Below are 12212 nucleotides of genomic sequence, written 5' to 3'. Positions count from 1 at the left end.
GTGGGTTGTGTTGATGCCTTGGGGAATTTTGAATTTTTGAGTCCCCTCGTACTCTTCTCCATTCCTGGATTTCTGGGCCTGTGGGTGGGGCGGGCGTTCCTTTAAGCCCTGGAATGTATCGGCTCACTCTTTGGGAGCGATTGCGATCAGCACTATCCATCTTGTTTGTGGACAGAGTGAGCTGCCCACAATATCCTAAGCGAGATCCCGTTTTCCCATCCCCCTGGTCTGGTGTCACCAGGGAACGTGGTCGCTGGCCGCAGTACAGATCCCTGGGCTTCTCTGTCAGCCCGTCTCGCTCGGCTGTGGTCCGGCACGTCTGTCCAGCGCCGTGCTGATTCCCCGGGAGAGCACCCGCTGGGCCTGGGGGAAGTGTGCTGGAGCTGGGGATGCCGGGAGGCTGTCAGCTGGCCCGGGAGAGACGTCACTCCTGCAGGGATCCCCAGACCCGAGTCGCTTCCCTGTCTCTGACGGGGCTGCGGAGTCCGGACTCGGGGCAAGTGATGCCATGAGACTTCCTCTGACCTCCTGAGATGAGGGGGGTGCCCCATCATCTCAGGAGGCTCCCTCCGTTCCTGCAGCACCCTCTGCGGTGTGTTCACTTTCGGGGAGAGGAGAGGAAGAGCGATGGGAGAGGCAGGAGGTAGAGAGGTCAGAGGGTGAAATGACCTGTTTTGTGTTGGAGGTTGCCATGGAGATGTGGACTGCCTGCGCGATTGTGGACAGATGAGCACTGGAACGACTTGTCCAAGCAGCCGGTGAGTGGTGCAGGTATTATTACTGTAATTATTATTATAGATGCATTTCATTTTCATCAGGGGCTGTAAAGTTTACAGCATTATTTAAAATCCCAACTAGTACTAATATTTGAAATCTTTGTTGGCCCTCTCTCACCCCTGATCTCCATCACTCTCCTCTCTCTCACCCCTGATCTGTCACTCTCCTCTCTCTCACCCCTGATCTCCATCACTCTCCTCTCTCTCTCACCCTGATCTCCATCACTCTCCTCTCTCTCTCACCCCTGATCTCCATCACTCTCCTCTCTCTCACCCCTGATCTCCATCACTCTCCTCTCTCACCCCTGATCTCCATCACTCTCCTCTCTCACCCTGATCTCCATCACTCTCCTCTCTCTCACCCCTGATCTCCATCACTCTCCTCTCTCACCCCTGATCTCTGTCACTCTCCTCTCTCTCTCACCCCTGATCTCCATCACTCTCCTCTCTCTCACCCCTGATCTCCATCACTCTCCTCTCTCTCACCCCTGATCTCCATCACTCTCCTCTCTCTCTCACCCTGATCTCCATCACTCTCCTCTCTCTCTCACCCTGATCTCCATCACTCTCCTCTCTCTCTCACCCCTGATCTCCATCACTCTCCTCTCTCTCTCACCCCTGATCTCCATCACTCTCCTCTCTCTCTCACCCCTGATCTCCATCACTCTCCTCTCTCACCCCTGATCTCCATCACTCTCCTCTCTCTCTCACCCCTGATCTCCATCACTCTCCTCTCTCACCCCTGATCTCCATCACTCTCCTCTCTCTCTCACCCCTGATCTCCATCACTCTCCTCTCTCACCCCTGATCTCCATCACTCTCCTCTCTCTCTCACCCTGATCTCCATCACTCTCCTCTCTCTCACCCCTGATCTCCATCACTCTCCTCTCTCTCTCACCCTGATCTCCATCACTCTCCTCTCTCTCACCCCTGATCTCCATCACTCTCCTCTCTCTCTCACCCTGATCTCCATCACTCTCCTCTCTCTCTCACCCCTGATCTCCATCACTCTCCTCACGGCGCGCCCAGACGCGCGGACACGCGCAGACACGAAACAGCGGCGCGGCGGCAGAAAGCGCTACAGTTCGCGCAAGTTCGGCATCTCCCGCAGCCGCGGAGTTTGAAACTGGCTGGTCTCTCCTTTGTGCTTCTGGGGAGAGGGGAGAGGAGGGAGGGGGAGAGTGTCTGTATGAGTGTGTGACAGAGGGAGGAGTGTGTGTGTGTAGCTTTAGTGTGTAAACAGTCGGTACCGAGCGGACGGTGAGTTTCTGTCGTTTCTGCCGCAGCCAGTACAGACGCTGTCCGCCGAGGTGAGAGCCGAGCACGCGAGGGTGTGGGTCTGCGTGTGTGAGTGTGTGAGTTTGGGGGGGGGGGGTGTCTTTCTCTCTTTTTTAAAAAAAAGGCAGGACCATGCGCGTGAGCTCCGTTCTCCCGCGGAGAAGAATCGCGCCCCGTTTTGCTTGTGACTCTGCGAGCGAGCGTGTATTGCCACGCGTGGCGTGGATTAGTGTGGCTTTTGAGCGTTTTTCGCTCCAGACACTACCGCAGCCAAGACCAACTCCACTCAGCCGGTATTGCGTTACTGGGAAAAAAACAGCCTCTCGTATTCTTGCTTCGTCTTTGACCCGATATATTTTTTCTAAACACCCAATGTCCCTTTGGGGACGGAGGGAGATCTGTCTGTCGTGTCTCATTTCACACGACGCCGTGGTGGATGTGGCTGTTGTGTGCACTCATGGACCGGGTGCTGGGCTCTGTTCCGACACAGATTTCTGAAAGATCAAATTTCAGTAAATAGCGTTCGGCTTGTTTTCATAACCCGTGTTGTAGTCATTGCAAAGCCAAATAAGTTACTGCTTGAATGATTACACATTACACATTTGGAAGCATCTTGTGTTTTAGGATTTTTTTTAGCCTTACTGGTCATATTTCAGTGATCCTACTGTGACTGTAGCCCCTATTCTAACGGGACTGTTCTACTGCACTGGGACTGTAGCTCCTATTGTAACGGGACTGTTCTACTGCACTGGGACTGTAGCTCCTATTGTAACAGGACTGTTCTACTGCACTGGGACTGTAGCTCCTACTGTAACAGGACTGTTCTACTGCACTGGGACTGTAGCCCCTATTGTAACGGGACTGTTCTACTGCACTGGGACTGTAGCTCCTATTGTAACAGGACTGTTCTACTGCACTGGGACTGTAGCTCCTATTGTAACAGGACTGTTCTACTGCACTGGGACTGTAGCTCCTATTGTAACAGGACTGTTCTACTGCACTGGGACTGTAGCCCCTATTGTAACAGGACTGTTCTACTGCACTGGGACTGTTGTAACGGGACTGTTCTACTGCACTGGGACTGTAGCTCCTACTGTAACAGGACTGTCCTACTGCACTGGGAATGTAGCCCCTATTGTAACGGGACTGTTCTTCTGCACTGGGACTGTAGCTCCTATTGTAACAGGACTGTTCTTCTGCACTGGGACTGTAGCTCCTATTGTAACAGGACTGTTCTACTGCACTGGGACTGTAGCTCCTACTGTAACAGGACTGTTCTACTGCACTGGGACTGTAGCCCCTATTGTAACGGGACTGTTCTACTGCACTGGGACTGTAGCTCCTATTGTAACGGGACTGTTCTACTGCACTGGGACTGTAGCTCCTACTGTAACGGGACTGTTCTACTGCACTGGGACTGTAGCCCCTATTGTAACGGGACTGTTCTACTGCACTGGGACTGTAGTTCCTATTGTAACAGGACTGTTCTACTGCACTGGGACTGTAGCTCCTATTGTAACAGGACTGTTCTACTGCACTGGGACTGTAGCTCCTATTGTAACAGGACTGTTCTACTGCACTGGGACTGTAGCCCCTATTGTAACAGGACTGTTCTACTGCACTGGGACTGTTGTAACGGGACTGTTCTACTGCACTGGGACTGTAGCTCCTACTGTAACAGGACTGTCCTACTGCACTGGGAATGTAGCCCCTATTGTAACGGGACTGTTCTTCTGCACTGGGACTGTAGCTCCTATTGTAACAGGACTGTTCTTCTGCACTGGGACTGTAGCTCCTACTGTAACAGGACTGTTCTACTGCACTGGGACTGTAGCTCCTATTGTAACAGGACTGTTCTTCTGCACTGGGACTGTAGCTCCTACTGTAACAGGACTGTTCTACTACACTGGGACTGTTGTAACAGGACTGTTCTACTGCACTGGGACTGTAGCCCCTATTGTAACAGGACTGTTCTACTGCACTGGGACTGTAGCTCCTATTGTAACAGGACTGTTCTACTGCACTGGGACTGTAGCCCCTATTGTAACGGGACTGTTCTACTGCACTGGGACTGTAGCTCCTATTGTAACTGGACTGTTCTACTGCACTGGGACTGTAGCTCCTACTGTAACAGGACTGTTCTACTGCACTGGGACTGTAGCTCCTACTGTAACAGGACTGTTCTACTGCACTGGGACTGTAGCCCCTATTGTAACGGGACTGTTCTACTGCACTGGGACTGTAGCTCCTACTGTAACAGGACTGTTCTACTGCACTGGGACTGTAGCCTCTATTGTAACAGGACTGTCCTACTGCACTGGGACTATAGCCCCTATTGTAACAGGACTGTTCTACTTCACTGGGACTGTAGCTCCTATTGTAACAGGACTGTTCTACTGCACTGGGACTGTAGCTCCTATTGTAACAGGACTGTTCTACTGCACTGGGACTGTAGCTCCTATTGTAACAGGACTGTTCTACTGCACTGGGACTGTAGCTCCTACTGTAACAGGACTGTTCTACTGCACTGGGACTGTAGCCCCTATTGTAACGGGACTGTTCTTCTGCACTGGGACTGTAGCTCCTATTGTAACGGGACTGTTCTACTGCACTGGGACTGTAGCTCCTACTGTAACAGGACTGTTCTACTGCACTGGGACTGTAGCTCCTATTGTAACAGGACTGTTCTACTGCACTGGGACTGTAGCTCCTATTGTAACAGGACTGTTCTTCTGCACTGGGACTGTAGCTCCTACTGTAACAGGACTGTCCTACTGCACTGGGACTGTAGCCCCTATTGTAACGGGACTGTTCTACTGCATTGGGACTGTAGCCTCTATTGTAACGGGACTGTCCTCCTGCACTGGGACTGTAGCCCCTATTGTAACAGGACTGTTCTACTGCATTGGGACTGTAGCCTCTATTGTAACAGGACTGTCGTACTGCACTGGGACTGTAGCCCCTATTGTAACAGGATTGTTCTACTGCACTGGGACTGTAGCCCCTATTGTAACAGGACTGTTCTACTGCACTGGGACTGTAGCCCCTATTGTAACGGGACTGTTCTACTGCACTGGGACTGTAGCCCCTATTGTAACGGGACTGTTCTACTGCACTGGGACTGTAGCCCCTATTGTAACGGGACTGTCCTACTGCACTGGGACTGTAGCTCCTATTGTAACGGGACTGTTCTACTGCACTGGGACTGTAGCCCCTATTGTAACGGGACTGTTCTACTGCACTGGGACTGTAGCCCCTATTGTAACGGGACTGTCCTACTGCACTGGGACTGTAGCTCCTATTGTAACGGGACTGTTCTACTGCACTGGGACTGTAGCTCCTACTGTAACGGGACTGTTCTACTGCACTGGGACTGTAGCCCCTATTGTAACGGGACTGTTCTACTGCACTGGGACTGTAGCCCCTATTGTAACGGGACTGTTCTACTGCACTGGGACTGTAGCTCCTACTGTAACGGGACTGTTCTACTGCACTGGGACTGTAGCTCCTACTGTAACGGGACTGTTCTACTGCACTGGGACTGTAGCTCCTATTGTAACAGGACTGTTCTACTGCACTGGGACTGTAGCTCCTATTGTAACAGGACTGTTCTACTGCACTGGGACTGTAGCTCCTATTGTAACAGGACTGTTCTACTGCACTAGGACTGTAGCCCCTATTGTAACAGGACTGTTCTACTGCACTGGGACTGTAGCTCCTATTGTAACGGGACTGTCCTCCTGCACTGGGACTGTAGCTCCTACTGTAACGGGACTGTCCTACTGCACTGGGACTGTAGCCCCTATTGTAACGGGACTGTTCTACTGCACTGGGACTGTAGCCCCTATTGTAACGGGACTGTCCTCCTGCACTGGGACTGTAGCTCCTACTGTAACAGGACTGTTCTACTGCACTGGGACTGTAGCCCCTATTGTAACAGGACTGTTCTACTGCACTGGGACTGTAGCCCCTATTGTAACGGGACTGTTCTACTGCACTGGGACTGTAGCTCCTATTGTAACGGGACTGTTCTACTGCACTGGGACTGTAGCTCCTATTGTAACGGGACTGTTCTACTGCACTGGGACTGTAGCCCCTATTGTAACGGGACTGTTCTACTGCACTGGGACTGTAGCCCCTATTGTAACGGGACTGTTCTACTGCACTGGGACTGTAGCCCCTATTGTAACGGGACTGTTCTACTGCACTGGGACTGTAGCTCCTACTGTAACGGGACTGTTCTACTGCACTGGGACTGTAGCCCCTATTGTAACGGGACTGCTCTACTGCACTGGGACTGTAGCCCCTATTGTAACGGGACTGTTCTACTGCACTGGGACTGTAGCTCCTATTGTAACGGGACTGTTCTACTGCACTGGGACTGTAGCTCCTACTGTAACAGGACTGTTCTACTGCACTGGGACTGTAGCTCCTATTGTAACAGGACTGTTCTACTGCACTGGGACTGTAGCTCCTATTGTAACAGGACTGTTCTACTGCACTGGGACTGTAGCTCCTATTGTAACAGGACTGTTCTACTGCACTGGGACTGTAGCTCCTATTGTAACGGGACTGTCCTCCTGCACTGGGACTGTAGCTCCTACTGTAACAGGACTGTTCTACTGCACTGGGACTGTAGCCCCTACTGTTCTACTCATCTTTTCCCAGCATGTTTTGGGAGCTGAGGCCACAGTCTCATCCTCAGTGAAGCCTCGAGCCGTGGAAACACAATCATGGCGTCCCTGAAGGGACTGACTCTGCTCTGCCTCCTGGTGTTGACAGTTGGAATGGCAGGTGAGGAATATTGAAGGGTTGATCTATATACTAGGTGGTTGGATGGCTAGAGAGAAAGACCAAGGGAAGGATGGAGACAGGGAAGAGACTTTCTATACAGTATACTTCTAGAGAGAGAGTTGCTCAGGAGCACAGGAGGAGGCGGGGAGTTAGAGATGTGGTGGGATAAGTGGCAGTTCACCCAGCAGAGTCACCCCTCTTCTGTACAAATACAAACACATCACCTCACACACTGCATCCACACACACGCTACTTCAACACACACACACTGCACTATCACACATCAGCTTACACACACTACACTTACTCACACACTGCATCCACACACACATCAACTCACACACACTGCACTAACACACTCACTGCATCTACAAACACATCAACTCACACTGCATCCACACACACACTCACTATCACACGTCAACTCACACACACTGCAATAACACACACACTGCATCTACAAACACATCAACTCACAAACTGCATCCACACACACACTACGTCAACACACACACACACTGCATCCACATACGCTGCACTAACACACACACTACATCTACAAACACATCAACTCACACACACTACATCCACACACACTGCACTAACCCACATCAGCTCACACACACTGCACTAACACACACTGCATCTACAAACACATCAACTCACACACTGCATCCACACACACTGCACTAACACACATCAACTCACACACACTGCACTAACACACACTTCATCTAAAAAAAGAATGCATTAACACACATCAACTCACACGCTGCATCTACACACACTGCATTAACATACATCATCTGACACACATGAACTCATACACTGCATCAACACAAATACATTAACAAACACTGTACAGTATGTACAGAGACAGATAACACCATACACTGTTTCAAACACTATGTATCAACACACACGCTGTATGGACATGTTGTAGATATGCCCTGTGGGCTTACATTGTGTCCACCCTCTACTCTGGCTCAGTGCTTTCCCCTCACACACCAAGGAGCAGGCTGAGAGTACTGTATTAAGATGGGAACCAGTCGGATTACACCCCAGACCCCTGAGTGGGCAGGGAGCTGCCGGGTGAAATTTGATGGCAGATTCTGAAATATTTAAAAAATCGGTGATGAAAAATTCTCCCCTTGTCTCCCTCTTTTTGTTCCTCCCTCTCTCTATCCAGGGTGTTCAGGAGAGTTACAATGCCATCTTTCTCCAGCAGGGGCGCTGCACCCAGTGCAGGGACTGCTGGAGAAGTTTGGGGCAGGGCCAGGCTGTGCCTCGAGGGGACTGGGTGAGAGGGAGACACATGTGATCAGCATAGGACGAGCCACCCGGAGCCCCAGTCGCGAGGTGTGAACCTTGCATCAGCCTCACCAGTGTCATACAGGGCCAGTCAGCGTGTCCCTCAGTCAGTCAGTGTGTCCCTCAGTCAGTCAGCGTGTCCCTCAGTGTTTTCCTTAGTCAGCGTGTCCCTCAGTCAGTCAGCGTGTCCCTCAGTCAGTCAGTGTGTCCCTCAGTGTTTTCCTTAGTCAGCGTGTCCCTCAGTCAGTCAGCGTGTCCCTCAGTGTTTTCCTTAGTCTGTGTGTCCATCAGTCAGTCTGCATGTCCCTCGGTCAGTGTGTCCCTCAGTCAGTCAGCGTGTCTCTCAGTGTTTTCCTTAGTCAGTGTGTCCATCAGTCAGTCTGCATGTCCCTCGGTCAGTGTGTCCCTCAGTCATTGTGTCCCTCAGTGTTTTCCTTAGTCAGTGTGTCCCTCAGTGAGTCTGCATGTCCCTCGGTCAGTGTGTCCCTCAGTCAGTCAGTGTGTCTCTCAGTGTTTTCCTTAGTCTGTGTGTCCATCAGTCAGTATGCATGTCCCTCGGTCAGTGTGTCCCTCAGTCAGTCAGCGCGTCCCTCAGTGTTTTCCTTAGTCGGTGTGTCCATCAGTCAATCTGCATGTCCCTCGGTCAGTGTGTCCCTCAGTCAGTCAGCATGTCCCTCAGTCCGTCTGCATGTCCCTCAGTCTGCGTGTCCCTCAGTCAGTCAGTGTGTCAGTCAGCATGTCAGTCTGCATGACCCTCAGTCAGTCAGTGTGTCCCTCAGTCAGTCAGTGTGTCCCTCAGTCAGTGTGTCCCTCAGTCATTGTGTCCCTCAGTGTTTTCCTTAGTCAGTGTGTCCCTCAGTCAGCGTGCCCTTCAGTCAGCGTGTCAGTCAGCATGTCCCTCTGTCAGTGTGTGACTGCAGCAGTATTAGAACCCATGTTTTCTCTCTGCAGGTGACTGTCCTCCTCCGCCCTCTGTCCCTGTTTCTCCCTCACAGTCGCCCCCTGGCCCTGGTTCTGCGCTCTAAACACACAGTGCGCTGGCTACTGCAGGCCGAGAGAGTGCAGCAGGGGCTCCCTCACCTCATCCAGGTCTGTCTCTCCTTTCTCCTCTCCCTCACCTCATCCAGGTCTGTCTCTCCTTTCTCCTCTCCCTCACCTCATCCGGGTCTGCCTCTCTCCTCTCTCCTCTCCCTCACCTCACCCAGGTCTATCTCTCCCTCACCTCATCCAGGTCTGTCTCTCCTTTCTCCTCTCCCTCACCTCAACCAGGTCTGCCTCTCTCCTCTCTCCTCTCCCTCACCTCATCCAGGTCTGTCTCTCCTCTCTCCTCTCCTTCACCTCATCCAGGTCTGGCTCTCTCCTCTCTCCTCTCCCTCACCTCATCCAGGTCTGCCTCTCTCCTCTCCCTCACCTCATCCAGGTCTGTCTCTCCTCTCTCCTCTCCCTCACCTCATCCAGGTCTGCCTCTCTCCTCTCCCTCACCTCATCCAGGTCTGTCTCTCCCTCACCTCATCCAGGTCTGCCTCTCTCCTCTCCCTCATCCAGGTCTGCCTCTCTCCTCTCCCTCACCTCATCCAGGTCTGCCTCTCTCCTCTCTCCTCTCTCTCACTCATCCAGGTCTGTCTCTCTCCTCTCACCTCTCTGCTCTCTCTCCTGCCATCTTGGCCCCTGCACCACCAGTGTGTCTGACTCTGGCCTCTCTCCCTGTCTGTGCCAGGTGTCGGAGAGCTCCAGTGTGGACTGGACAGCCCTTGGGGGGTCTGTCACAGTACAGTCAGTCAGGGGTCTGCCCTCTCGGCCCCGCACTCTGCTGCTCTGGGCTCTGAATGAGCACTCCTCTGTCACATCCCTCGTTCACACCCCCCGTGCCAACCACATCTACATCCGGCTGGGCAGTGGTGAGTGAAGTGCCTGGCGTGAGGCAGAGAGTGGGTACCAGCCAGCTCTGACGAAGGGTATGTCTTCCTGTGCCCTGCAGATCCCATGATGCCGAGTGCCTGTGTGCTGCAGCCCCTCTTCCTGTCCCAGAACTACCTGACCTCTGACCTCCAGCCACAGGAAGTGAAGGGCTGCTCAAGCCCCAGGCAGGGTCACAACCCGGAAGTGCATGTGATCGATCTCCACTCAGCGGGATCATCGCTTTGCGGGTGGGTGAAGGCACTATTTAAGCATTATTAATTAATTATTAATTATAATTATTGATTATTGATTAATTGTTCACTAATTCACATCCATCAGTGTTGTGCTCTGGAGAGGGGGTGATCATATCCATGCTTTTTGAGAGGTGTGTGTCTTCTCCTCTCTCAGCTCTGTGCAGGTGGAGGTGGAGGTGTCTCTGCAGCCCCCCACTGCAGGCCGGGCGCTGTGGGGGGGGGTGGTTCTGGTTCTGAGGAGCAGGTCAGCCGTCAGCTGGGCCCTCCTGGCCAGGGATCTGGAAACCCACGTCACCACCTTTGTGAGTGTCTCTCTCTTCTTTGCCCCAGCGTGGCACAGTGGGCAGAGTTCCGAGCTCAAACCCCAGGGGGAAGGGTGCTCCAGTGATACACCCAGGTGTTTAAATGAGTGTGAATGGAAGTCACATTGGATGAAAGGGACAGTCAAATAAATTAGTAATAATAAGTAGCTGTTGTCAGACACACAGTGGGTTGTACATTCAGTCCCAGGTACCAGACGGACAGGATAGTGTCAGAGAAGCTCTGCCCAGTGTCAGTTTTGCTCAGTGTGTTTGTAGTGAGTGTGCTGTGCTGCTGCTCCTTTCTGTCCAGGTGATAACAGTGATAGTCGTCTGTCCTCCCTCTCCTTCCCTCTCTCAGTCCTCCAGCAATGTTGTTGCTCGCTGGGCCCCCGACCCTCGTCTGACTCTGACCAGCCAGATCTCCACTGACCTCCTCATGACCTCTGACCTCCTGGCCTGGGCCAATCAGATGGGCTTTTCCAACCTGACCTCATACACGGAGGCGGAGCTGGCCAATCGATTTGTCATAAAGTTGGTGGGAGGAGGTAGCGTAGCCGCTAGCCAATTGCATTCGTTTGCTCAAGTGCTTGTGTATGGTTCAATAAATGTCTTAATGAGTTGGATGATATTTATATTAGAAAAGCAAGAGGGGCCTATGTGAGATCAAGAGCAAAATGGATATCTGACCAGAGACAAATTTCTATGGAAGTTCTATGGAAGTAAAATTATTTTCAGAATTATACAAATCGGAGTTCTCAAAAAAGAATTCTGAGCTCTTTTTTAACAAAATTGAGACAAAGGCACCAAAATTCAGAGCTAGGTATGATTAAGAATTAAGAATTTAAGAAGTTTATCTGGCATTTAAGAAGCTAGCTAAGGGCAAGGCTCTAGGCACAGATGGATTAACCATGGAACTTTATTAATTCTTTTGGAAAGACTTAAGAGAATTTTTATATCAAACCTTTTTGGAGTGCATATCCGATAATACTTTGTCTACTTCTAAGAGACAGGTGTTATTACATTAATCCCTAAAACAGGTAAAATGTTTAGATAGATTGATAACTGGAGGCCAGTCTCATTAATAAATATAGAGTACAAGATTTTCTCGTATGACAATACAAAAAGATTAAAAAATGGCTTATCGCAGGCAATTAGTGAGACACAATCAGGATTTATAATAGGAAGGAATAGCCAAAATAATATATGTTTAGTATTGGATTTGTTAGATTATCGAAATGTAATATCTGATGATGGTTTTAATATTATTTTTCAACTTCTACAAGGCTTTTGACAGACTGGGACATGCATTAATTGCTCAAACCTTAAAATTTTTTGGGTTTGGCTCCAAATTTATTACAATAATTAACTACTATATAATTAACAGTTCGGTATGTCTTCCTAATGGAACGTCACCACGCTTTCTCATCAATCGAGGAGTTAGACAAGGCTGCCCCATTTCTCCATTATTATTTATATTGGCTGCAGAAACATTAGCAATCCTAATCAACAACAGTAACGTTAAGCCGTTGAAGGCCATGGGTACTCCTATTATTATTAGCCAAATGGCAGACCACATAACATTATTTCTAAAAGATAAA

The 12212-nt window shown here is 50.8% G+C and overlaps 1 protein-coding gene across 1 annotated transcript in view; it reads left to right on the top strand.

Annotated features, from left to right (window-relative positions):
• Positions 1-1952: 1952 nt before the first annotated feature.
• engl (endoglin, like) overlaps positions 1953-12212 on the top strand; it is an 18512-nt gene continuing 8252 nt past the window's right edge. Inside the window, exons 1-8 of the mRNA XM_088604918.1 lie at positions 1953-2086; positions 6723-6848; positions 8038-8207; positions 9111-9248; positions 9877-10057; positions 10138-10306; positions 10467-10614; positions 10973-11159. Coding sequence (XP_088461044.1) covers positions 6788-6848; positions 8038-8207; positions 9111-9248; positions 9877-10057; positions 10138-10306; positions 10467-10614; positions 10973-11159 — 1054 coding nt within the window. The 5' untranslated portion in view covers positions 1953-2086; positions 6723-6787. The remainder of the gene's footprint in view (positions 2087-6722; positions 6849-8037; positions 8208-9110; positions 9249-9876; positions 10058-10137; positions 10307-10466; positions 10615-10972; positions 11160-12212) is intronic.

This window comes from Lepisosteus platostomus, chromosome 13 (assembly GCF_059453375.1).
Source record: "Lepisosteus platostomus isolate fLepPlt1 chromosome 13, fLepPlt1.hap1, whole genome shotgun sequence".
Classification (NCBI taxonomy): Eukaryota; Metazoa; Chordata; class Actinopteri; order Semionotiformes; family Lepisosteidae; genus Lepisosteus; species Lepisosteus platostomus.
This window is presented reverse-complemented; position numbering and strand designations above follow the sequence as displayed.